The sequence below is a fragment of the Atractosteus spatula genome, assembly GCF_055471065.1.
Source record: "Atractosteus spatula isolate fAtrSpa1 chromosome 10 unlocalized genomic scaffold, fAtrSpa1.hap1 SUPER_10_unloc_2, whole genome shotgun sequence".
Taxonomy (NCBI): Eukaryota; Metazoa; Chordata; class Actinopteri; order Semionotiformes; family Lepisosteidae; genus Atractosteus; species Atractosteus spatula.
In genome coordinates, this window is record NW_028296622.1 from 1,869,470 (window position 1) to 1,896,793 (window position 27,324).

The window sequence follows — 27,324 nt, forward strand, 5'->3', positions numbered from 1 at the left end:
AAACATGGAAAGTAGGGTGGATCCGAAGGGTAGGAGGCAAGGCCAGCCGGTAAGTTACTGGGGTAATCTGGGCGAGGACACGAAAAGAACCAATGTACCAATGTTTATAATACAAACATGATCAAAATAGAACATTATTTAAAATTAGTTTTCTTCACATGGGACACTAAGGGCTGGTTTTCAGTGAGTCGGATCTCTTACGAGCAAGAGATCAGTGTTTCAGTGGAGAGTCCTCACTCTGTGTTCAGGAAGTCTCCGGTCTTCCTCTCCCGGTGGAAAAGACTGTGTGGATCAGTGACTGACCTGCGGCAGTGTCTCTGTGTCTCTCTGTCACTCCGATAACACTGCCTGAGCTCCTCCTCTCCCTCTCCTGCTCCTGTCTCAGTGTCTTCAGCTCTCTCTCAGCTCCTCGATCTCCTGTCTGTTTCTCTCTCCTGTCTGTGGGCTGTGTGTGTCTCCTCATTGTGTCTGTGGGCTGTGTGTGTGTTCTCTATGTGTCTGAGGGTTATGTATTCTTGAGTGCCTTCAGGTTGTGTGTGAGACTACGTTGTGACTACTGTGTGTGCTCTTGTGTGTCTGCGGGCTGTGTGCGCTCTCGTGCGTCTGCGGGCTGTGTGTGCTCTTGTCTCAGTCATCTTCTGTGACCTTCTTCTCGATGTGCTGCTTGTGGTCCTCAATCACTCTCCTGTATCTCCTGTGTGTCTCTGATGCCACACAGTGAGTCTGTCTATCACTGTGTTTTGTCTCTCTATTGTCTCTCTGTATCTCTCTACTGTCTCTCTCAGCTCCTCGATCTCCCTCCTGCAGCTCCTGTGCTCCTGTCCTGCTGGAGTGAACTGTCTTGTCGACACACTGACCTGCTGGAGAGTCTCTCTGTGTCTCTCTGCCTCCTCTCTGGCCTTTTCCTCATAGTGCTGCCTGAGCCCCTCCATCTCCCTTCTGTGTGTCTCCTCTCTCTCTCTCCTCTCCCTCTCCTGCTCCTCTCTCACCTCCCCCATCTCTCTCTGCAGCCTCTCTCTCTCCCCTCTCTCTCTCCTCAGCTCCTCCTCAAGCTCTCTCCTCCTCCCCTCATCCCTCTCCTCCCTCAGCCTCTCCTCCAGCTCTGCTATCTTCTCCTCCAGCGCTCTGATCTTCTCCTCTCGTGTCTGGATCTCCTCCTCCATCCTGCGGAGGAAGTTCTGCAGCTCCTTCTGGTGCTTCTCCCTTAGTCTCTCCTCCTCTCTCTCCCTCTGGATCTGCAGTTGCCTCTGTCTGATCTGGGACTCGGCCTCCTGGTACGTCTCAGTGCTGTAGTAGCTGCCCTTGTTTCCTGCTACCAGCTCCTCTATCTTCTCCAGCAGCTCTGTGACCTGAGGGCTGCCCCTGTCCTTGTTGTTGAGGGCGTGATACCTGTTCCCACACTTCTCCAGGAGCCACTGGAGCTCCCTGCTGCCTGTGTGCACAGACTCCTCCAGCGTCCTGCTGGTCAGCTCATCAGCGTGGGTGAGCAGGACCATGGTGTGTCCTAGGGCACTCTCCCCGAATATCTCCAGGACTGTCTCCAGTGTCCTCCTCTCCTCCCCTGAGGATCGGCCCAGCGGGGTCACCAGGAGGAAGGCGTGGGGTCCCGGGGCAGACAGGTTAACACAGAGCCCTACATCCCGTCTCCTGTCCCCCTCAGACAGTCCGTCGTGGAGCCAGTCTGGAGTGTCCACCACACTCACCCGTCTCCCGGACACTTGTCCTGTCCTCTTCCGGCTCTCCTGAGTGACCGCGGAGCTGCTGGCTTCAGAGGGAAACTCCTCTGAGCCCAGGATGGTGTTTCCTGCTGCGCTCTTCCCAGCACCAGTCCTGCCCAGCAGCACCAGTCTCAGCTCAGAGGGGTGGGGCTGGAGTCTGGGTTCGACTTCACTCACTGCAACAGGAGGAGAGACAGGAGCATCAGGGAGGTGACACATGAGAGGAGACCAACCTCTCCACAGATAAGAAGGGTTCAGTTTGCTCAAGAGACAAAACTTAAAAGTCATTATGAAGGAATCTTACAGAATGAACATCTGGGAATTAACCTTGAGTATCAACTACATAGTTTTACCTGATGTTCGTGATTTTTCCTTGTGTCAGATCTATTTTTTCAAAGTGACTCAAGTTTCATCTGAAAAGTCTGTGTTTTTATACCGGCCTCAAGCAACAACAGTCATGCTGCAGTACTGTACTGTTACAGGGGCAGAGTGTAGAAGGACATTAATTGAAGAAGGAGAGATAATCTCTTCACTCCAGTGAAGAACAGCACTCTAGGAGAGTGTGCAGTCCAGTGCAATCATCCTGCTGGTATTTCACTCTGTTCAGTAATTCTCCGTCTCACCCTGTTTGACACAGATTCTACAACAGGCTGCTGCTGTTCAGTCACAGACTCGCTGATCTGCAGACAAGCTGTGACGAGTCCTTCAGACTGATGTAGAGAAAGAGCTCTTGTCTGGAGTTCTAATGATCTGCTGATGGGCTCTTTCACCCCCTCCTGTCCTGCTGGACTTCAGAGCTGCCTTTGACACTAACAGATCAACTGAGGAGGCCATCGCCCCTGGTCTACACACTGCCCTCTCACACCTGGACGAGAGAGAAACGTATGTGAGAATGTTGTTGTTGATTACAGCTCAGCATTCAACACCATCGTACCCTCAAGGCTCATCACCAAGCTCCGGAACGACCTGACCTGGACCCACCACACCAACCCCGTAGACAAGACAGCGCCTGTTCTCTCTCCCCAGACTGAAGAAGTTCAGCCTGCCTTCACACATCCTGACCAGCTTCTACAGCTGCACCACTGAGAGCATCCTAACCGGCTGCACCACTGCCTGGTGTGGTAACTGCTCCGCCCACGAGCTCAGGGTCCTCCAGAGGGTGGTGACACTGGCTCAGAACACTTCCGGCTGCACTACTGAACACACAGGATATCTACTGTGTTAATGCCTCAAGAAGGCCAGGTCCATCCTCAGGGACCCCAGTCACCCTGAATACAACTTGCTCTCTCTACTACCATCTGGAAAACGGTACTGAAGTATCAGACCAAGACCACCAGGTGTCAGAACAGCTTCCTCCCCAGGCAGTAAGACTGCTGAACAGCCAACCACAGCAGACACCTGCAGTTACCTCCTTGAACTGACAGGGGGCACTGGCACTCTCAGGACACCTACGAAGAGCACTAAATACCTCCTATCCTGTACCCTACTACTGTCAGGACACCTAAATACCTCCTACCCTGTACCCTACTACTGTCAGGACACCTCAATACCTCCTACCCTGTACCCTACTACTGTCAGGACACCTCAATACCTCCTACTCTGTACCCTACTACTGTCAGGACACCTAAATACCTCAATACCTCCTACCCTGTACCCTACTACTGTCAGGACACCTCAATACCTCCTACCCTGTACCCTACTACTGTCAGGACACCTCAATACCTCAATACCTCCTACCCTGTACCCTACTACTGTCAGGACACCTAAATACCTCCTACCCTGTACCCTACTACTGTCAGGACATCTAAATACCTCCTATCCTGTACCCTACTACTGTCAGGACACCTCAATACCTCCTACCCTGTACCCTACTACTGTCAGGACACCTCAATACCTCCTACCCTGTACCCTACTACTGTCAGGACACCTCAATACCTCAATACCTCCTACCCTGTACCCTACTACTGTCAGCACACCTCAATACCTCCTACCCTGTACCCTACTACTGTCAGGACACCTCAATACCTCCTACCCTGTACCCTACTACTGTCAGGAGACCTAATTACCTCCTACCCTGTACCCTACTACTGTCAGGACAACTCAATACCTCCTACCCTGTACCCTACTACTGTCAGGACACCTCAATACCTCCTATCCTTGTTTTAGTTCCACACAATGTGTAAATTGCAGTTGTGTAATCTGTTGTATCCCAATGTTATCCCCTATAAATTCCTGTCCTCCAACTCTTCTATCCCTCTTAACGAGCCTTTAACGAGCTCGCGGATTTCAATGCTGACAACACCGCTGTGTGCTGTACTGTTCGTGCATCGATCAATAAACCTTGATTGATTGAGTGTTGGTCCGACAGTCTTGAGGAACAGATTACAGAGACTGAGCTGCTGTGTGATGGACTAAATCTAATCTCCCTGAGAGAAAACAGTTCAATTACAGCACAGAGGATTTAAACAGACACAGATCTGTGTGCCACTGTGTTAGTAACGCAGTACAGAGCGGAGCACAGTATGATTTTAATTCCTAACAGGACACAAGATGGTTGAATCTCTCAGTCTGATGACCAGTAAGATCAGTGACTCAGTAATACAGCATCAATCACACTCACTGTTGGGAGGGATGAAGTCTTTACTGTTCCTCCTCTTGACAGGCAGTCTGGGCTCCTCTGTCTCTTTCTCCAGCTCCTCTTCCTCCAGTGTCTTTCTCATCTTCTCCTTCAGCTCCTCTTCTCTCCTGCTCCACTCCTCCTCCAACCTCTGTCTGAGGTCCTCTTCTCTCTCTCTCTCCCTTCTTTCATACTTCTGTCTCAGCTCCTCCGTCTCTCTCTGTCTTTCCTCCAACCTCTGTCTCAGCTCCTCTGTCTCTCTCTGTCTCTCCTCCTCCCTCTGTCTCAGCTCCTCTGTCTCTCTGTGTCTCTGCTCCTCCCTCTGTCTCAGCTCCTCTGTCTCTCTCTGTCTCTCCTCCTCCTCCCTCTGTCTCAGCTCTCCTGTTTCTCTCTGTCTCTCCTCCTCCTTTTGTTTAATATATTTTTCTAGTTCAGTGTTTATTTCTTTGATGTCAGTGGTGAAGTACAGCCCATAGTTTCCTGCCACCATGTCCTCTATCTTCTCCAGCAGCTCTGTGACCTGAGTGTGGTCGTCCCTGTTCTTGTTGTTGAGAACATGATACCTGTTCCCACACTTCTCCACCAGACACTGGAGCTCCTTCCCTCCTCTCTCAATGTGCTGCTCAATGGTTGTGTCTCCCAGTGTGTCCCCCCAGGTGAACAGCACTATTGTGTGTCTCCACACTCTCTCACTGAGAAGCTCCAGATGTTCCTCTGATGATCTCCAGTCTGTGTTTGAGTCGAGATCAACCACCAGGAGGAGAGCGTGGGGTCCTGGGGGACACAGAGACACACTGCGCACAACCTCCCGTCTGACATGCTGTGGATCAGTCCTTATTATCCATGGAAAAGAGGAGTACCCTGGAGTGTCGACCAGAGTGATCTGCCTCCCAGCTACTTCTCTCTGTCTCTTCTCACACTCCTGAGGTCCTCCCTCAGTGTCAAACTCATCTCTGCCCAGGATGGTGTTTCCTGCTGAGCTCTTCCCAGATCTTCTCTCCCCCAGTAGCACGATCCTGATCTGTGAGAGACGCTGTGATGCCTCATGGGAATCAGCCTGTCCCTCCCCTGTCAGAGAGAAAGATCACAGATTATTTACATTATAAAGTTCTCATCACAGATATCTTTACCACTCATGCCATTTAAAATTCACGATAAAAACTTTTCTATATCTTTTCTCTTGTCCCTGCCCTGTGAAAGAGGAAAAATCACAGATTATTGAGATTATATTTCTGAGTATTCTGTGGTATACAAACATATTCTGTTAATGTTAGTCAAACTGTATTCTTACAACTTTCTTATTCTGTATTCTTACAATTTATATAAAATATATATTTTTTATTTTAACTGTTCTCTCAATAGTACATGTTAATTTTTTATCAGGATTTTTTTTCTTAGAATAATTTAACCTCACTGAAAGGTCAGATTTCTCTCATCTGATAAACAACACAGACATTTTTCCCAACTCCTTCCTTGCTCATCTTTACCAAGGGCGCCAATACTTCTGGAGAGCCCTGTAGAGTCCCACTAACACTCTGAGTGTCCAATGGCAGTTCAGACACATATGGGACTCCTGTGTTCAGTATGAACCTTTATACCACCTTATTTTAAAATAAATGTAAAAAACTGTAAAATCATTCAGTCCATCCTGATTCTTCAGTAGTGAGTCTAAAATGTCACATTTCATAAAGACATGTTTGGGACTCAGCCACCTGGCTGGGAACTTTCTGTGTTGTATAGTTTCAAACCGCTTAGAAATTATCTACTGTGATCCACACTGAAGAGAACTAGCATGATGTTAGTTTAAAAACATTGAAACTGACAAGCTGGAGGAACTGAGTCTCTTCAGTCTGAAAGGAGTGTCCCACACTGACAGGGTGAAGATAGTGAACCATATATATACAAAATATTCAACATCCTCACTGACAGTCAGTCATCATTAAAGACCAGTTAGATATTGACACCTCAGAGTTCCTCAGAATTAACACTGAAGCTCAATGCAATACTAAGACTTAAAATCAGGAGTGGGAGGCTCTACTGTACACAGAGAGGGGGCGGGAGGGGGGAACAAGCTGCCCAGTCAGGACAGGAGAAACAGCTGCACGAGAACCTGGAATCACTACTAATTACGGGCCAAATAAATTCCTCTGTTGTTCATCTGTACTGATTCCTCTCTGGTATTATCAGCTGTACAATAAACACGACCCCTGAGCAACAAACAGGAAACAATCATATCTGAGCATTATGAATACTAATAGTGTGAATCCAATACCATCAGCCAACAGTCTGGTTTTACATCAATCATTTTACCTTAAATAAACCTTATCAAAATATTTAGTGAATCCCAAACAGCTTGAGTTTACACTACCGATCTCTGATCGCTGACAGCAGAAACTCAAAGTACATCAGCTCTTGTCTCTCTCCTAGTTCAGACCCTGTGTGTCTGACAGACAGAACACACTCTCAGCAGACAGGAAGACACTTCTCCAGCTGCTGCTGTGCTCTGTGACAGAGAAGAGACCCTCAGTGACTCCCTTACTGACACTCTGACAGATAGAACAAGAGAAAACTCACCAAGGCTGAGCGCTGAGCTCCTACACGCTGCCATCTGTCTCTCTCAGTCTCTTCCTGCTGATGTGAGGTGGCGGGTTTCCTGTCCTCGCTGTGATGCTGCTCTGGCGCCACCTAGTGGATTCATAAAGTTAATCACCAAATGAACAGGTTCATCAGTAAGAGCAAAATAAAACACCAGAATACCCAGATCAACTCTTACCAGCATCTTTGGACACTGGGGTCCACACCCCTACTCTCACACACAGTGTCCTGGATCTGTACTGACCAGCAGTCGGGACACTGGGGTCCACACCCCTACTCTCACACACAGTGTCCTGATCTGTACTGACCAGCAGTCGGGACACTGGGGTCACACCCCTACTCTCACACACAGTGTCCTGATCTGTACTGACCAGCAGTCGGGACACTGGGGTCCACACCCCTACTCTCACACACAGTGTTGTTGTACTGAGCAGGACTTTTTTTATATTTATACATACTGTGTGCGTCATTGACGACACCTCTACTCTTACAGTGTCCTGTCTGTGTCTCTGGTTTGTAATCTCTCTTATGTTCAGACAGACAAGGGAGAGAAATGGACTTTTATGTTTTTCTATAACATATAGAACATATAGCAGCAGAGGGAGGCAGAGCTGAGGCATGAACTGGAGGATGAGCAGAGAGCAGGAGGAGACACTGCGCAGGAAGGAGCAGGAGCTGCAGCTGCAGTACCAGGAGCAGAGGCAGAGGCTGGAGCAGGAGCAGCACGAGAAGACGGAGGAGATCAAGCTCCGCTACAGGACGCAGCACCAGGAGCTCCTGCGCAGGTACGAGGAGGAGCAGCGCAGCAGAGCTGAGCAGATGGAGCTCAGATACCAGGAGCAGCACAGGAGGGTGCAGGAGACCATCCTGAAACTCACTGAGGAGCAGCTGAGGAAGGTGGAGGAGACCAGGACCCAGTGTGCAGAGAGACTGAGGGAGAGGATGGAGGCTGTGAAGAGGGAGCTTGAAGAAGAGCAGGAGAGGAAGATAGAGGAGCTGAGGCAGCAGCACAGAGGCCAAGACCGCGGGGAGGCCCAGCAGAGGTGTGAAGCAGAGCTGTGGAGGAAGGTGGACGAGATCAAGCAGCTGTATGAAGAGAGTAGGGGAGAGTTCAGGAGCTGGAGCAGCAGCAGCAGAGGGAGATGGAGGAGAAGAGGGAGGAGCAGGAGGAGGAGCTGAGGAGACAGCTGGAGGAGGATCGCAGGCAGAGGGAGCAGGAGCTGGAGCTGAGGAAGGCTGAGGAGCTCAGAAGAGTGGAGGAGCTGGAGCAGAGATACGCACTGGAGGAGCAGAGCAGACTGGCAGAGCTCAGACTCCACGAGGAGAGGATGAGAGAGCAGGGCAGGCAGGAGCTGCAGAGGCAGACGGAGGAGCTGAAACTGAGGCAGCAGCAGAGGGAGGCAGAGCTGAGGCAGGAACTGGAGGACGAGCAGAGGAGGAGGGCGGAGGAGCTGAGGCAGCAGTTGGAGAGGGAACACCGTCAGAGAGAGCAGGAGCTTGAGGAGAGATACAGGGAGCAGCATCGAGAGGCGCAGGAGGAGAGGAGCAGGACGGAGGAGCTGAGGAGGCAGTGGGAGGAAGGGCTGAGAGAGGAGTACGACAGGAGGCTGCAGAGAAAGGAGGCGGAGATCCAGGAGAGGTGGGAAGGGGAGCTGCAGAGGAGAGTGAAGGAGCTGCAGGAGTCCTCCCAGCCTCAGAGCCTGGAGCCGGGTCAGAGTAAGTACCCCAGCAGCGGTGGATGCCCAGTCAGGGTGGGGTAAATTCTGCGAAGCAATGCTCTAGATCTTTCTCCTGACTCAGGAGTGAATCGGTTTAGTATTGGGACCATGAGGGGCGATATGTGCTTTTTGCTGAGTACTGTTGGAATTTGTTTTTGACACAAAAGTACAGAATATGATTGCATATTAAATATGAGTCTCTAGCACAGACGGCCGGCATTTCCACAGTTAAACTTTGTCAGACAAGACTTTGTGTTCAGTCCCCCCAGTTTCAGGTCAGCAGCAGTGAAGTGAATCAGTTTCTTGGTCACACGTCTCTTACACGACTTTCAGTCTGCGACTCCTCGGCGCCCCCAGACCCCTGATATGATCTCAACAGCCAGACCCAAACAGTCAAGACTGGAACCAAGGCTGCAGTCTGACAGCTCTCGTTTTCACAGTTAATACAACAAACACCTGAGCAATTAGTCGCCTGTTAGCTGTTTGCACGATAAACTCTGTTCACCTGACACTGGGGGTTGAACACAACAGACGACACTGTTGTAACATGACTAATCATGTCTAGAAAATCATTTCCACAGACAGATGCTGAAATTCTGTGCTTTTGCTCAAATTTAACCCTTTGATCTGAAAATCACATTTCAATAATACACATCAAAATAAATATCGCATTTAATTTAATTTTGTACAAATCAAAAATGACAAATTTTACTTATAGCTGTGGTTCAGGTCCAGTCTTCTTAGACCAGGAGGACAGCTGGTCCAGTGGTTCAGGTCCGGTCCTGTTAGACCAGGAGGACAGCCGGTCCAGTGGTTCAGGTCCGGTCTGGTTAGACCGGGAGGACAGCCAGTCCAGAGGTTCAGGTCCGGTCTTGTTAGACCGGGAGGACAGCTGGTCCAGTGGTTCAGGTCCAGTCTGGTTAGACCGGGAGGACAGCCGGTCCAGAGGTTCAGGTCCGGTCCTGTTAGACCAGGAGGACAGCTGGTCCAGTCATGTTGGAGGACAGCAGGTGTGAGGATGCTATACCAGGAGAACAGTGTTGAAGTTCTGTGATTTTACAGACATGATGTTCTTTCGTTAGAGGTTGTGCTGCAGCAGGTGTTGGTGTCAAACTTTACTGTGTTTCAGTCCCACCAATGGACTGGAGAGTCCCACTGTGAGCTGTTACAGAAGCCCCTGTCTATACGGAGGACAAACACAACTTCTACCAAGAATGAGGAATAGGTCAAGTTTATATCCTAACAAGTTTGGTGTTGTTCCTGAGTTGTACAGTTGTACGTTTAAGGACTGAGCACATGAAGGTCTGTTTTACCCAGAGTGGTGGGTGTCTTGTACAGACTGCTCTGCTGTACTGTTGAAATTTTATATCTTTCAGAAATCAGCTGGATAAAGAAATGAGATTCATCATCGTCGATCTCTAGCTTGTTTGGTAGTGAGTAGTAAATGTGTCACTTGTGACCTCCCTTCCTGTCTCTCCTCCTGTTGCAGTGAGTGAAGGAGACCCTACAGTCGAACCCGGACTCCAGCCCCGCCCCTCTGAGCTGAGACTGGTGCCGCTGGGAGCCGGACTGGGGGCAGCAGTAGGGGCCCTAGCAGGAGCCCTGAGGGGCCCAACAGGAGCAGCAGCAGGAACAGTGATAGGAGCTGCAGTAGGAGCTCAGATAGGAGCTTTACTGGGAGGAGAAACCAGAGCAGCACAGACTCACACACAAGAGCACACACAGTCCACAGACACACAAGAGCGCACACAGTCCGCAGACACACAAGAGCACACACAGCCCACAGACACACAAGAGCACCCACAGCCCGCAGACACACAAGAGCGCACACAGACCACAGACACACAAGAGCGCACACAGTAGTCACAACGTAGTCTCACACACAACCTGAAGGCACTCAAGAATACACAACCCTCAGACACACACAGCCCACAGACACAATGAGCAGACACACACAGCCCGCAGACACACACAGCCCGTAGACAGGAGAGAGAAACAGACAGGAGATCGAGGAGCTGAGAGAGAGCTGAAGACACTGAGACAGGAGCAGGAGAGGGAGAGGAGGAGCTCAGGCAGTGTTATCGGAGTGACAGAGAGACACAGAGACACTGCCGCAGGTCAGTCACTGATCCACAAAGTCTTTCCCAGCGGGAGAGGAAGACCAGACACTTCCTGGACACAGAGTGAGGACTTTCCACTGAAACACTGATCTCTTCCTCGTAAGAGATCCGACTCACTGAAAACCTGCCCTTAGTGTCCCATGTGAAGAAAAACTCATTTTAAATTAATGTTTTATTTTGATCATGTTTGTATTTTGCTATTCTTTGTGTATATATATAAATGTCATGAATACTTTTGGATATAATTCTGACATTGTATATGTGTGTGTAACAGAATATATGTATATAATTGTAACAGTGGAACAGTGAGTTTGTATCCAGCTGTGGGTCTGGCGGTGTCCCACCCGGTATAAGAGCACAGTGTCGCTGACCGGGACTCCGAGGTGGGAAAGTGGCCGGTTGTGGCCGAGATGGCGAGCAGCTGTTTCCGGCGGGCGCCAGGCAGGGTGGGCCAGGACAGGCGTGAGGCGGCCAGGCTGTGTCTGCGATCCCAGCGGGGGCGTGTGCCTCCTTCTCACAGCGTGTCTGGTGTGGGTGTTCGAGGGGCTGCTCATGAGGGGTCTTGAGGAAGAGACAGAGGCGCTTCAGCGCGACGGTCAGCCACACTGCGCGCATCAGGCCGGCCGCTCGCTCGGACACACAGACCTTTCTGGAAGAGAAGCGCGTTTTCACCTCCTTCAGCCGGAGTGCAGCTGCAGAAACACACCGCTCGCTTGTGCAGAAGGACGTTGAAGCGCCGCTGGAAAACCGACGTGATGATGAAAGACGTCGTTTCATTACAGCGCCCAGACCCGCTGCCGGCTCGTCTGGCAACTGGGACTTTATATCTCGCAATGGCGACTTACAATCTCAGAATCACGACTTTATTTCTGGTCATTGGGACTTTATATCTCGCAACGGCGACTTACAGTCTCAGAATCACGACTTTATTTCTGGTCATTGAGACTTTATATCTCGCAACTGCGACTTACAATCTCAGAATCACGACTATTTCTGGTCATTGAGACTTTATATCTCGCAACGGCGACTTACAATCTCAGAATCACGACTTTATTTCTGGTCATTGGGACTTTATATCTCGCAACGGCGACTTACAATCTCAGAATCACGACTTTATTTCTGGTCATTGGGACTTTATATCTCGCAACGGCGACTTACAATCTCAGAATCACGACTTTATTTCTGGTCATTGGGACTTTATATCTCGCAACTGCGACATACAATCTCAGAATCACGACTTTATTTCTGGTCATTGGGACTTTATATCTCGTAATTTCGAGTCAGAAAAGTCATAATTTCGAGATCTAAAGTCGAAACGGCGAGAAACCGCGGCGCGTTTTTTTTCTTTCCACTCCCTGGCGGACACGGCTTCCACAGAGGAGGGAGAGAAATGGACTTTAATGTTTTTCTATCGACTTTATTCTCCTGAGCCGATCATCAAAGAGCAGAACTGGCGCCAAAACCCGCTTCCGGCTCGTCCTCCGGATGCCGCTGCGGCGCCGGTTGCTAAGCGACGCTCCGAGCCCGAGCGCTCGAGCTCCTCTCGGGGCGGTTTTATTCCCAGCTGAGGAGCCGCTCCTGTCCTGGAAATCCCGGGAAGGACTGGGACTCCCCTCCTGTGGGCTGGGAGGCTCTTCCCGGGTGTCCTGGTGTCCTGGGAAAAGGCCCCCTGTGCTGCGGGCGTCTCCGAGAGAAACGGGCTGTTTGTGTGGGAAGATGCTCTTTCCTCAGGAGGGGAAGAGCCGAGCGGGAAGGAAAGTTCTGGAAGTGCGTCTCCTCTCCGGCTGCTCCAGTCCCAGTGACGGCGACACCGGGACAGGACAGGAGGGACGAGCGGGTCCTCTTTCCCACACGGGGGATTAGTGGGGTCTGTTAGGACACAGGACAGAGAGAGGGAAAAGGACACCAGTGGGAGAGAGTCCTGAAGCTCTCAGGTCTGGTCTTGATCCGGGTTGGTCCCAGTCCCAGTTTACACTGGTTTACAATGTGGGACTTCTGCCCTGACACGACCCCACAGGTGTGTCTCCACAGGAGACGGGAGTCCTGTAACGTGTAACCTTACAATATTTGATCTCCTGACTGTCTGTTATTCTCCCCAGTATAATCCTCTCAGTCTGGTATGAAATACCAGCTCCTGTCAGTCAGCTCTGTTACAACAGACAGGATCCCTTTAGTCCTGCAGGGCTTGATTCTGATTTTTATTCAACTACTTCTCTCATAATCACCTTTGTTTTCCAGCAGCGTTTCTGTATCATTCTAAAGAAGCGAACAATAGGTTTCTACTGCTGTACTTCAGCTGGAAGGAGGTAAAAACACACGTTCCCGTTTCTCTTCAATACCTGGTCCTCTAGGCTGGTCCTCTGTCACATCAGCTAAAAAGTCACTTTTTAGGTTGAGTCCTGAAACTGCTGGACGAATCTCTGTTCTCATCACATCGCAGACTGGAACCACAGCACCTCCAGCGAGCATGTCGAAGCCAATACCGCCCTGCTCCTCAGAGAAAGAGTCTCTCTTTTCCCCAGTGACTCACTGTCGGTGCTGCTCTTTCCCTGAATCTGTCCTCACTCTTCCCCTGAGCCGAGCGGCGAGGACAAACGAGTGAAACTGTGTCAGAGGAGCGAGTGTGGAGTCTGCGTGTTCCTGCTGGGGGTCGCTGGCGCTGGTGTCTGTGTGTGTTGAGTCTGCGTGTTCCTGCTGGGGGGGTCGCTGGTGTCTGTGTGTGTGGAGTCTGTGTGTTCCTGCTGTGGGTCGCTGGCGCTGGTGTCTGTGTGTGTGGAGTCTGCGTGTTCCTGCTGGGGGTCACTGATGCTGGTGTCTGTGTGTGTGGAGTCTGCGTGTTCCTGCTGGGGGTCGCTGGTGTCAGTGTGTGTGGAGTCTGTGTGTTCCTGCTGGGGGTTGCTGGTTCTGGTGTCTGTGTGTGTGGAGTCTGCGTGTTCCTGCTGAGGGTCTCTGGCGCTGGTGTCTGTGTGTGTGGAGTCTGCGTGTTCCTGCTGAGGGTCTCTGGCGCTGGTGTCTGTGTGTGTGGAGTCTGCGTGTTCCTGCTGGGGGTCGCTGGTGATGATGTCTGTGTGTGTGGAGTCTGCGTGTTCCTGCTGTGGGTCGTACTGGTGTCTGTGTGTGGAGTCTGCGTGTTCCTGCTGGGGGTCGCTGGTGTCTGTGTGAAATGACTGCTATCCTTCCTGACGGTTCGAGATCAACTCCGCAGCCTGACGGTCCTGCTGTCTCGACCCGGTCCACTTTGTCGGTTCCGAACCAGGGAGCCAAGAGCTGGATCGGCCAGATTTAAATCGGGTCACTGTTCCTGAAAGCACACACAGTAGGTGGGCAGAGACGGGTGGGTCAGGTGTAATTTTACTGAGGGGGGGTGCCACCACCTGCAGCCCTTCAGTGCCCGCTGCTGGGCCACACTGGGAATGATCCACAGTGTTCAACTCGCTCGTTAATTTGTCTGTCATTAATTCATCCCGGATTTATCAGCAGTTTCCTGAGAGGAGCCAGGGTATCGGCTTGTTCCCCCCTCCCACCCCTCTCTGTGTACAGTAGAGCCTCCTGGGCAGCTTGTGAACCCTGGGTCAGTCACTCAGAGGGCTTATAACAGCCCTACCCGGGGAGGAGGGCTCCCGAGAGCGTCACTCGAGTGTCCCTTATGTCCATTGGAGGAGAGGGCTGAGGCGGGACGTCACTCCACCGTAGTGGAAGCCCATTGGCTGAGAGGGGGACAGGGGGGCGGTCCCTGCGAGAACTCTGGGCAGGTGCGCGTCTCGTTTGAAGTTTGAATTCCTAACGGTCGCGCTTCCCGCCGTGAGGGCTCCTGCCCCGCCGCGGTTTCCCGAGTTTGACCTTATTTTATCATTAATAATTGGTTTTAGTCAGCTTTTTATTAGAATATACAAGCTTTCTTCTTTCCCGCCCTCATGGACGCCGTGTCTCTGCGTCGCCGAGCTGAAGCCACAGGTCAACCGCGGTTTGAACACGTTTCAATCCCTCAGTTCGTGTGTTTTAAATATAATGTCGTCTAGAGCAGCAGTTTGTTCTTCACGAACGTAGATATCGGCGTCAAAGGAGTGGAAAAGTGTGCGTTTGCGTCAGTGTCATCAATATCATATGCTATCAGTGTTGTAACGCTAATATAATATAATACTGCGTCAGTATAATCGGTCTGACAGAGTTTTCGCCAGGCTGGGGCTCTTCAGCACGTTTATACACCTGTTAAACTTGACTGAGTCCAAAGTCAACGCGTTTCTGGACGTTTCTGCGCACCGAGAGGACGTTTGCTGTTCGTGTTGGAGACGGAAGATGTTTCCCGGGCTGTGGCGGTGAGTGGCGACTTGTCCCTCCGTTTCTTCATTGAAATCGTTCAGTCCTCAGGCTGATGAGAAAACAGTCATAGGAGTGAGAACATGTCTGTGGTGAAATTGTGTAAAAGTGTGTCTGTATCATTGAGCTCGACGGGTTTGAGGTAAAATTGTGTCAAAAGTGTCTGTTTATCATTGAGCTCGACGGGTTTGAGGTAAAATTGTGTCAAAAGTGTCGGTTTATCATTGAGCTCGACGGGTTTGAGGTAAAATTGGGTCAAAAGTGTCGGTTTATCATTGAGCTCGACGGGTTTGAGGTAAAATTGGGTCAAAAGTGTCGGTTTATCATTGAGCTCGACGGGTTTGAGGTAAAATTGTGTCAAAAGTGTCTTTATCATTGAGCTCGACGGGTTTGAGGTAAAATTGTGTCAAAAGTGTGTTTTTATCATTGAGCTCGACGGGTTTGAGGTAAAATTGTGTCAAAAGTGTCTTTATCATTGTGCTCGACGGGTTTGAGGTAAAATTGTGTCAAAAGTGTCGGTTTATCATTGAGCTCGACGGGTTTGAGGTAAAATTGTGTCAAAAGTGTCGGTTTATCATTGAGCTCGACGGGTTTCAGGTAAAATTGTGTCAAAAGTGTCGGTTTATCATTGAGCTCGACGGGTTTGAGGTAAAATTGTGTCAAAAGTGTCGGTTTATCATTGAGCTCGACGGGTTTGAGGTAAAATTGTGTCAAAAGTGTCGGTTTATCATTGAGCTCGACGGGTTTGAGGTAAAATTGTGTCCAAAGTGTCTGTTTATCATTGAGCTCGACGGGTTTGAGGTAAAATTGTGTCCAAAGTGTCTGTTTATCATTGAGCTCGACGGGTTTGAGGTAAAATTGTGTCCAAAATGTCTGTTTATCATTGAGCTCGACGGGTTTGAGGTAAAATTGTCCAAAGTGTCTGTTTATCATTGAGCTCGACGGGTTTGAGGTAAAATTGTCCAAAGTGTCTGTTTATCATTGAGCTCGACGGGTTTGAGGTAAAATTGTGTAAAAGTGTTTTTTATCATTGAGCTTGACGGGTTTGAGGTATAATTGTGTAGAATGTCGGTTTATCATTGTAAAATTGTGTAAACGTGTCTTTATCGTTGAGCTCAGGGGGTTTGAGGTAAAATTGTGTAAAAGTGTCTATCGTTGAGCTTGACGGGTTTGAGGTGAAATTGTGTAAAAGTGTCTATCATTGAGCTCGGGGGGTTTGTGATGAAATTGTTTAAAAGTGTCTATCATTGAGCTCGTGGGGTTTGAGGTAAAATTGTGTAATATTAATAATTGCTTACACTCATATAGTGCTTTTCTGGACACTCCACTCAACGTGCTTTACAGATTGAGGACTCCCCTCCACCACCACCAAGGTAAGTCGTGATATAAGAGTGTCTGTTTATCATTGAGGTTAAAATTGTGTAAAAGTGTCTTTTTATCATTGTGCTCGGGGGGTTTGTGGTGAAATTGTCAAAAGTGTCGGTTTATCATTGAGCTCGACGGGTTTGAGGTAAAATTGTGTCCAAAGTGTCTGTTTATCATTGAGCTCGACGGGTTTGAGGTAAAATTGTCTTTATCATTGTGCTCGACGGGTTTGAGGTAAAATTGTGTCCAAAGTGTATTTTTATCATTGAGCTTGACGGGTTTGAGGTAAAATTGTGTAAAAGTGTTTTTTATCATTGAGCTTGACGGGTTTGAGGTAAAATTGTGTAGAATGTCGGTTTATCATTGTAAAATTGTGTAAACGTGTCTTTATCGTTGAGCTCAGGGGGTTTGAGGTAAAATTGTCAAAAGTGTCTTTTTATCAATTTGCTCGGAGGGTTTGAGGTAAAATTGGGTCAAGTGTCGGTTTATCATTGAGCTTGACGGGTTTGAGGTAAAATTGTGTCAAAAGTGTATTTTTATCTTTGAGCTCAGTGGGTTTGAGGTGAAATTGTGTAAAAGTGTCTTTTTATCAGTGTGCTCGACGGGTTTGAGGTAAAATTGTGTCAAAAGTGTCTGTTTATCATTGAGGTGAAATTGTGTAAGAAGTGTCTGTTTATCATTGTAAAATTGTGTAAACGTGTCGGTTTATCATTGAGCTCGACGGGTTTGAGGTAAAATTGTCAAAAGTGTCTGTTTGTCATTGAGCTCAGGGGGTTTGAGGTCAGATTGTGTAATATTAATAATTGCTTATACTCATAGTGCTTTTCTGGACACTCCACTGTACGCGCTTTACAGAATGAGGACTCCCCTCCACCACCACCAAGGTAAGTGGTGATATAAGAGTGTCTGTTTATCATTAAGGTTAAAATTGTGTAACAGTGTCTTTTTATCATTGAGCTCGATGGGTTTGAGGTCAAATTGTGTAAAAAGTGTGTCATTGAGCTCAGGTAATTTGAGGCAAATATGTGTAAAAGTGTCTTATTGTAAAATTGTGTAAAAGTGTCTATCATTGAGCTTGACGGGTTTGTGGTGAAACTGCGTAAAATGTCGGTTTATCATTGTAAAATATTGTAAACGTTATCATTGTTTGATAGGGGGTGTTTGAGGTAAAAGTGTCTGTTTGATGCGGCGGCTGTGTGGCGTGGCGTGGCGCAGTGGGGGCCGGGCACCGTTCTTGAACACCGAGGTGATTTATCATTGAGGTTAAAATTGTGTAACAGTGTCTTTTTATCATTGAGCTCGACGGGTTTGTGGTGAAATTGTGTAAAAAGTGTCTATCATTGTAAAATTGTGTAAAAGTGTCTTTATCATTGAGCTCGACGGGTTTGAGGTCAAATTGTGTAAAAAGTCTTTATCATTGAGCTCGGGTGTTTGAGGTAAAATTGTGTAATATTAACAATTGCTTACACTTATATAGCGCTTTTCTGGACACTCCACTCAACGCGCTTTACAGATTGAGGACTCCCCTCCACCACCACCAAGGTAAGTGGTGATATAAGTGTTTGTTTTTATCATTCAGCTCGTGGCGTTTCAGGTAAAATTGTGTAAAAGTGTCTGTTTATCATTGAGCACGGGGGGTTTGAGGTGAAATTGTATAAAAGTCTTTGTCTTTGTAAAATTGTGTAAAAGTGTCTTTATCATTGAGCTCAGGGGGTTTGAGGTAAATTTGTGTAAAAGTGTCTTATTGTAATAGTGTCTTTTTATCTTTGAGCTCCCGGTGTTTTAGGTAAAATTGTGTAAAAGTGTCTTTATCATTGAGCTCAGGGGGTTTGAGGTAAATTTGTGTAAAAGTGTCTTATTGTAATAGTGTCTTTTTATCTTTGAGCTCCCGGTGTTTTAGGTAAAATTGTGTAAAAGTGTCTTTTTATCATTGTGCTCAGGGGTTTTGTGAAATTGTGTAAAAGTGTCTTTTTATTATTGATCTCGGGGTGTTTTGAGGTGAAATTGTGTAAAAGTGTCTTTTTATCATTGTGCTCAGGGGTTTTGTGAAATTGTGTAAAAGTGTCTTTTTATTATTGATCTCGGGGTGTTTTGAGGTGAAATTGTGTAAAAGTGTCTATCAATGAGCTCAGGGGGTTTGTGGTAAAGTTGTGTAAAAGTGTCTGTTTATCATTGTGCTCGGGTGGTTTGTGATAAAGTTGTGTAAAAGTCTTTTTATCATTGTGTACAAGTGTTTTTATCATTTAGGTTGGGGGGTTTGAGGTGAAATTGTGTAAAAGTGTCTATCAATTGAGCTCAGGGGGTTTGAGGTGAAATTGTGAAAATGTCTTTTTATCATTGAGCTCGAGGGGGTTGTGGTGAAATTCTGTTAAAGTGACTTTTTATCATTGTGCTCGGGGTGTTTGTGGTGAAATTGTGTAAAAGTGTCTATCTTTGAGCTCGAGGGGTTTGTGGTAAAGTTGTGTAAAAGTCTTTTTCACTGTGCTCTGGGGGTTTGTGGTGAAATTGTGTAAAAGTCTTTTATTGAGCTCGGGCTGTTTGAGGTGAAATCGTGTAAAAGTGTCTATCAATGAGGTAAAATTGTGTAAATGTGTCTTTATCATTGTGCTCCGGGGGTTTGTGGTGAAATTGTGTAAAAGTGTATTTTTATCATTGAGCTCAGGGGATTTCAGGTGAAATTGTGTAAAAGTGTCTGTTTATCATTGTGCTCGGGGGTTTGTGGTGAAATTGTGTAAAAGTGTATTTTTATCATTGAGCTCAGGGGATTTCAGGTGAAATTGTGTAAAAGTGTCTTTTTTCATTGTGCTCGGGGGGGGGGGTTGTGGTGAAATTCTGTAAAAGTGTCTTCATCATGGTAAAATTGTGTAAAAGTGTCTATCATTGAGCTCGGGGGGTTTGTGATGAAATTGTTTAAAAGTGTCTATCATTGAGCTCGTGGCGTTTCAGGTAAAATTGTGTAAAAGTGTCTTTTTATCTTTGAGCTCGGTGGGTTTCAGGTAAAATTGTGTAAAGTTTCTTTTTATCATTGTGCTGGGAGGTTTTGAGGTTAAATTGTGTAAAAAGTGTATTTTTATCTTTGTGCTTGACGGGTTTGAGGTAAACTTGTGTCAAAAGTGTCTTTATCATTGTGCTCGGGGGGTTTGTGATAAAGTTGTGTAAAAGTCTTTTTATCATTGTGTACAAGTGTTTTTATCATTGAGTTCGAGGGGTTTGTGGTAAAATTGTGAAATAGTGTTTTTCACTGTGCTCTGGGGGTTTGTGGTGAAATTGTGTAAAAGTGTCTTTTTATCTTTGAGCTCGCAGTGTTTGTGGTAAAATTGTGTAAAAATTTCTTTTTATCATTGAGCTCGGGGGGTTTGTGGTGAAATTGTGTAAAATTGTCTATCATTGAGCTCGTGGTATTTGTGGTGAAATTGTGTAAAAGTGTCTTTATCGTTGATGAAAAATTGTGTAAAAGTGTCTATTATTGTGCTCGGGGTGTTTGAGGTAAAATTGTGTAAAAGTGTCTTTATCATTTTGCTCGGGGCGGTTTGTGGTGAGGTTGTGTAAAAGTGTCTTTTTATCATTGAGCTCGTGGGGGTTTGTGGTGAGGTTGTGTAAAAGTGTCTTTTTATCATTGTGCTTATGGGGTTGTGGAGATATTGTGGTTTTTGGGTGTAAAAGTCTCATTGTTCACACGTTGCTGCTGTGATGTGGCCTTTCGGCTGTAGGTGGCGCTCTCTCCACTCATTTTTAAATGTACCAGTCCTGATGAATGACTGTACACATCCTCAGTCCAGGGGAATATCTAATTAGTTACTCTCCAAATAGCATTTTTGTATGAAACATTTAAAGAAATCGACAACCACTTTTCAAAACGCACAATAACACAGACTGGCATGTTTGACAACGAGTAAATAAGAGAAAGGCGAAACGAGAATTCACCATCACTTTCTGCATGTTTACTGTGACCTGTCCTGATCATGAGAAGTCTCAGACGCGTCTCTTCACCAGACAGTTTAATACAGCAGTTCTACATGGGACCGGTGTGAGAGTATGTGGGTAACAGTGATGGCTCTCTCTGCTGTACTGCTGTGGCCCTCCCTCCTGATGACAGAATCGTCTCACACTTCACCTTCACAGACACAAGCTCCATGTGTTTGTGGTGAAATTGTGGGTCTGTTGGTGTAAAGGTTTATTATTGAGCTTGTTGAACTGATCTCGAAGGCCACTTTAATTTCAGTTGGCGTCTGACATTTTGAGTGAAATTGTAGTTCTGTTGGTTTAAATGTGCTGTTTCTTTGACTAGCCGGCTTGTTTAGCTGATATTTGTATTTCCTCCTCCTGAAGTAAATATTAAGTGTTTTTTTTAATGAAATTGTAGGATACCGGTGTGTCGAAGTGGCTCCGGTTTCGCTGCGGCTCATGTCAGATCCAGGGCTGATAGAAACAGTGTGATCAATAAATGAACTAAAAACCGATTCGCACGTTTGCTGCACTTCCGCTGAACAGAGATGACGTTTTCAAACCGTCTATATTGGAGGTTTGCATCACCGCTGCTAAAATCGACAAACAATGTCGTAAAAACGTGTTTTCGAGGTTTGCTTCGGTTCAGATGACACCTCAAATACAGTAATATGGTATAAAAATAAGTGACAGGAAATACGCTGTGCTGAAGCTCTGTATGATGACGTGTTCTTGCAGGTTTATTTGACTTCAGGTAAAGAGAAATGAAAGTTTTATAAACACTTATTTCGGAGGCGTGTTTCACTCCAGGGGTAGTGAGCAGAAACTAAACCAAAGAAATGAGAACAGGGTGTACAGATGCGTTATGAAAGGGTGTTCTGGATGTTTGACTCAAAAACAACTATATAAAAACTGAAAACAGGAGATCCGCAGGTTGTCCGTTAAACCTTGAAGTTTATTAAGTAGTGATCAGCAGTAACTTACTGGTTTGCCCCGGTTCTTGTCTTCCAGTTCAGGACTGGTGCTGGGGAATGAGTGTGGTCTGTGGGCTCTGGCAGGAACAGTCACACTGCGGGGACGGGGGTATCCTGTTCCTGCTCTGATGTTCTCTCCTGGAACCTCCATTAACTGTCGATCTCAAGAAAAGAGAGTGATTGATTGGCTTGAGTGCCTTGTGAAATTGTCGGGGCTCGACCCCGTGTTTCGGCTGCGATGCCGTCGAGCGATCATCTGCTGTGAGTTCCCTTGTGGTGTCCCCATGTGACTGCGTGTGCCCGTGTCACTGCTGTGTGGATTCCTCTCCGTCGCCCCTCAGGCATTCCTGGATCCGGAGCCTCTGTCTCCTGGGTCTCCTCTCCGTGGTGCAGCTGGACTGTAAAGAGTGCGCTGGAGAGGATTGAATTGCTGCGGTGAAAGAGTGTGAGATGTGCTGAGTGTGAGACTGACGAGCGCAGGCGAGCGGCGGCTCTCGCCTTCCTCCCGAACTTCGGTTTGAAACCTCCTGAACGCTCTCGGCACGGTCAGTCAGTCGGTGTCCTTAAATGTTTTGATTACCTGTTATTCCTCTCATTGTCAAGGCAGGGGTGTTGAGTTCCGCCCGTCTTCGGCACGTTCAGAGAGACCGACCCTGTGAGCGCACACGGGGGAGAGAGAGAGGAGGAGCAGGCCCCACTTCCAGTCTCTCGCTCTTTCACAGCCCCGTACCTGAGGACCAGAGCGTCTCTCGTCAGCAGGGCCTCGCGCCTGCAGGTGACTGAAGTGTGCTTTTACATACAGGTGAGAGAGAGTGCACAAGAATCGTCAGAAGTCAACACCGTTCGTTAGAGATGGATGATGTCCAAGGTCACCCAGAAATAGAGCACGACAGGTCACTCAGAGGAAAGGTATTTTTCATTTTTCACCGGCCTATGGATCTACCAAGTACAGACGCCAGACAAAAAATATTGAAATGCAATTTGAAATTCACACTGACGTGTTGAGAACTGTTCTTGAAGCGGCTGTTCCTTAGAAGTGTTTGATCTGCGTTCAGATCTTCTGCTAAGGAGGTGTGGTCAGGACTGTTGTGTCTGCAAACCCTGAGGTGTCCTGCGGTCTTTATAATCTATAACCACACTTTCCCCTGTGGACGTTAAATCATCTCGGTCGCAGCAGGATGCCGATTGATTTGGAAGGCTGCTTTATCCCGACAGCATGAGAGAGAGGCCAACATCAGTCTGGCTAGAGGTCTGGTGAAAGGAAAGCTTTGACTTTAGAGAATTTAAAATGATTTTTGTAGATTTTAAAATTAAGTGATTAAGTAGAACTAACTTATTATTTTATTTCAGTTGAACTATTAGGAACAGTTATTTTACGAAACCCGAACATTATACTGTGTTTTGGTTTACTCGAGATTTAACGCAAGATGGAGTTTCCTGCAGGAGTTCTCGGGCGGTGTGGAACGTGTTCAGTGTCCTGCAGGAGTTCTCGGGCGGTGCGGAACGTGTTCAGTGTCCTGCAGTCCAGGCTCTCACTGCGGAGCTCGCCAGTTTGACGTCTTGAGCGATTTTTCTCAGCCTCTCATTTCTCTCCCTCACGATCCTGTACTCCTCCGGCAGCAGTTTCTCGTTGTTGGCGATCTTGGCGAGGATCTCGGCGTGCTGTTTCATCTTGCGCAGGTCAGCGATGCGGGCCTCCTCTTCCTTGTTGCGGATGAGCAGCTCGATGTAGGCGGCCGTGGACAGAGCGTTGGGCTTCAGGGCTATCTCCTCTAGCCGCGCCAGGCAGTTGGAGGACAGCCTGATCAGCTGCATGATCCGGTCCTCGATCTTCTCGAAGTCCATTTCGATTTTCTCAAGCATCTCCTTCGTCGACATGAACTTGCCAGAAGCCTTCACGAAGTTGTCCTTGAGTTCTTTGACTGTTTTCATGACCTTGACCACTTCGTACTCCCACATCGTCATCTCGGGTATGTGAGCGGAGTAGTGGCAGTTACCTGGACAGATCACACAGAATCCAGCGTCATCCATGATGGCACAGAGACTGATTTCTCCTGGCGTGGGAAGGAAACATCCTGAATGGCACAAAACCAGACAGTTGTTGCAGTTTGTTGAGAGATGCTTGGTGTTTTTCCGTTTCGGGACCAGCTCCTCGATCTCCGTCTCAAGTTCTTGTTCTGCTCCATGCTGGCCTGCTCGTTTTCCAGACAGGCCTTGATCTTCTTCATTTCGCTCAGCTTCGCCAACCCGGCCGAGATCTGAGGCAGCAGCCTCACCATCGCCGTCTCCAGCCTCTCGCGCTCCTCCAGGACTTTCTTTGTCAGCGTCAGGTCCTTCACCTCCGTCTTCTCCAATGTTTGGAAAAACCTCTTCAGCTGCTTCACGTTGTTCATCCAGACGATTTTCTCCAGCTTGTTGTCGTCCTCTTCCTCGTTGTCGGTCCCGGAGCCCTCCCCGCTGGAATCGGTGTCGGGCCTCTCGTTTTGCGTGTAAAGGGCGGAGTTGTTAAATTCGAAGTGCGTCGCTTTGCCCTTCCGGTTCTTGCGGCAGGGCAGGCCCGCGGCTTCGATGGCGCCCCGGACGGGGATGTCCTTCTAGTCCACAAACGTGACGGGGATGAGGATGTTCTCCGCGATGTCCTTCCCAAAGATGGAGAGGATGGGGTTGAAGACATACTGCTGGATGGAGGTCAGCCGCGCCAGAGACGCCTGGACCACGAAGCACACGGTGTCGATGTGGTCCACGCTTCACCTGCTCTGTGATTAGCTTGTCCTGAGAGAGTCCCCGCATGTCTCCGAACCCCGGGGTGTCGATGAACGTGAGGGAGTAGGGGACGACGAATCCCTTCTGGTTGTGGAGCTCGTAGGACGTCATGATGGAAGTCTGATTCTCCGCCTGCGAGCGCTTGGTCTCCTCGTGGATCAGCTTGAATCGAAACCGATCCTCCCACTGCAAGCCCAGTATGTAATTGATAATCGCGTTGATGAGTGTGGTCTTCCCTGCCCCCGTGGCCCCCAGAAGGATGATGACCGTATTGTTCACTTCTACTTTCCTGTCGAACGTGAAGCGCCCACAGAGGAAGCTCGCCTCCACATTCATAGCGGACGCCTTGTCCTCCGTGGCGTCGGATGGAATGATTTGGAAATCTGTGTTCGGCTGAGGACGCATGTCGATGTCTTTCTGCAGCGTCTCGGCGTCCCATAACGTGATTCCTGCGGGGAGACAAGAAATAGAAGAGGTGTTAATGGGGCTTTGCAAGCTTGTCGCGCTACAGGGAGTGATCTTTCAGCTGTGCGGTCAAGTGTCGCTGTAGCGTCCCTGGTGGTCTAGTGGTCAGGATTCGGCGCTCTCACTGCCGAGGCCCGGGTTCGATTCCTGGTCAGGGAATGTCAATACTCTTCTGGGGCGGAGCGGTGGCTCTGTGGCTGAGGATCTGTTCCTGTGGCTGGAAGGTTGCCGGTTCAAATCCCGCAGCCAGCAGAGGAATCCTACTCCGTTGGGCCCCTGAGCAAGGCCCTTCACCCCAACTGCTCCAGGGGCACTGTACAATGCCTGACCCTGCGCTCTGACCCCCAGCTTCTCTCCCTGTCTGTGTGTCTGTCTCATGGAGACCAAGCTAATGCAAGAAATTGTATAGGGGCAATAAAGCAACATTATCAACATTATCATATTATTATAAATCGTAATCAATGCGACAGATATAAGCGCAAGGCGAGGCATCCTGACCACAAGGATGAGGCTGAAGCCCCACCACTGATGCAGCCCTCCAGTGAGAGATTTTGGTTCAACAGGCCCGTTGGGTTGTACACAAGCATTTAATCACTGATCACTGATCGAGGGTGTGATGGGAGCATCTGAGATTCACATTCCCTGAAGGGCAGACGGGAGATTTGGTCTGCCCGACGCCAGACATAGAAACAGATGACGAGTGACTGCTTGCTGATTCCATAGGGTGAACAGAAGGATTTAATAGCGAGTGATAAGAATGAGGAACTCGGAGCAGTTTCAGTAGGATCGGGATTCAGTGCAAGCGTCCAGTTCTTCTGGTCCTTTTGTCACGACTGAAACAACGAGGATGAAAAACAAACGCCGGCCAGAGCGATGGGAACCTGTCGTTGTTTCCACTGTGGGTTAACGCTAGGGGACGACATGACACCAGACTGGAGCCAGATGGAGTGTCCACTGTGGGTTAACGCTAGGGGACGACACTGCACCAGACTGGAGCCAGATGGAGTGTCCACTGTGGGTTAACGCTAGGGGACGACACTGCACCAGACTGGAGCCAGATGGAGTGTCCACTGTGGGTTAACGCTAGGGGTCGACACGACACCAGACTGGAGCTAGATGGAGTGTCCACTGTGGGTTACAGTTAGGGGACGACACTGCACCAGACTGGAGCCAGATGGGTATGACTGGAAGCTGGGAAGTGACCTTATCATTGACACTGTCTCTGGGAACACCAAGGACTGTGAATGTGGGGGTACAGTGCCTGACGACGCAAGAGGAGCTCAGTTGTGCCAGGCCTCCATGGAGGGACAAAGTCCTAGGGAGGAGCCAGACTACCAGACAGCATGGTAACCAATAGGATTCAGTAGTGTTCTGCAGAGTGTGGAGAGGGAGATATTGAAGGAGCTGCGTCTTTGATGTGTAAAACTTATCAGAATCTAAAGAGGGCTCATACAGCTCAGCTCAGTATAGCTCTCACCTGGAATCTGTCATAGAGCTGAAAGACAGGTCACCTCTGTGTGAATCTCTCACCTGGAATCAGTGTGTCTGTCAGGGTCATACAGAATCCCCAGCTGGATCAAACGAACGCATGACCCCAAACTGTCTGGATAGCGTCTGTAAAAACGTTTTCTAAACCTTGGAGTTGTACAGTTTTAGGCGCTTTGTGATTGTGTTCTCTCACAGAAGATAGAAAACAAGTCTCTCATAAATTCCCATAGGAATTAGAGCCATGATCGGATCAAGGATAGGATCAGAGCCATGCTCCTCGCCAGCTCTCCCTTCTCTGTATCCAGCCAGTGTTGAAGCTGATACCGGAGGCACTGCTGTACACAGAGAGGGGTGGGGGTGGGGAACAAGCTGCACAGCCCTGTTGTTGAAGTCGATACCCTTTAACTGATGACTTCCAGGCAGCAGCAGGGGCAGTCGATCACTCAGGATGCAGAAAGCAGAACAGGACACCCAGTTTTCTGAAAATGTTACTTTATTAAAACTTCTACAAAAAGATTCACGACAAGAACCAGACGAACCCGAGAGCCTTCGACACGCCAGCGCCGCCCAGAGGCAGCGCGAGGACCGCAGACAGGGAACGCACCAACGTCTCCATATATTAGTGTAAAAATCTGTCCCGTACGCTATGTACAACATTAGTAGTCGGCGAAGAAGAAGAAGAAAAACACAAAGACATCCAGTGTGTCACGACAGCAGTACCTACAGCGCCCACGCCCCTGGGGTAGTATTCACCCCCCTGCCCCGCCGTCCTCACCCCTAAACCTCAGCGCTGGCTGGCTGAGCCCCCCGTCCCCCAGAACGCCCTGGACTGACTCCACCTGTTCCTGTCCTGCTCCACACAGCGGCGCCCCCTGTGGCCAGAGGTGTGACGCAGCAGGGCTGAACCCCAACCCCCCCTCCCTCCCTTCCCCACCCCCTCTCAAACTGGTGTGGCAAAAGTTTCTAACACCTTCTGTGCTCCCCTGTCCCCTCCGACACCCCGCCAGCTCCCAGATCATTCCCCTGCCTCCAGCAGCCACCTTCTGGACCGGGCTGGGCGGACGACCGCAGAACCGGCGCTCGGGAGGAGCCGGGCCGCGTCACGACTGCGGGAGGCCACGATCACAGCCAGTTTCACATCGATCACCGTTCTGGGGGCGACCTGTTTGTTCTGTAGTGTGAACAACGACACGCACGCGCCCGACATGAGAGATCATTAAAACAGACAGACGTGAGAAC

The 27,324-nt window shown here is 48.7% G+C and overlaps 2 protein-coding genes, 1 non-coding gene and 1 pseudogene across 3 annotated transcripts; 2 read left to right on the forward strand and 2 right to left on the reverse strand.

Moving 5' to 3' along the window:
* Positions 1–565: 565 nt before the first annotated feature.
* Positions 566–6,943, reverse strand: LOC148812624 (GTPase IMAP family member 8-like). Its single transcript, XM_088908567.1, has 3 exons — positions 6,910–6,943; positions 4,339–5,403; positions 566–1,894 (listed from the first exon to the last, which is right to left on the reverse strand). Exons 1-3 carry the CDS (start codon positions 6,941–6,943, stop codon positions 678–680), a joined length of 2,316 nt encoding a protein of 771 aa, XP_088764693.1. The 3' UTR covers positions 566–677.
* Positions 6,944–7,548: 605 nt separating this feature from the next.
* Positions 7,549–12,631, forward strand: LOC148812625 (uncharacterized). The gene is made up of 5 exons (XM_088908526.1): positions 7,549–8,018; positions 8,135–8,646; positions 10,138–10,372; positions 11,263–11,363; positions 12,333–12,631. Exons 1-5 carry the CDS (start codon positions 7,549–7,551, stop codon positions 12,629–12,631), a joined length of 1,617 nt encoding a protein of 538 aa, XP_088764652.1.
* Positions 12,632–14,412: 1,781 nt separating this feature from the next.
* LOC148812626 (uncharacterized) lies at positions 14,413–27,292 on the reverse strand (annotated as a pseudogene).
* Positions 24,685–24,756, forward strand: trnae-cuc (transfer RNA glutamic acid (anticodon CUC)). Its single transcript has one exon. It is a non-coding gene; the product is annotated as a tRNA-Glu (tRNA).
* Positions 27,293–27,324: the final 32 nt, after the last annotated feature.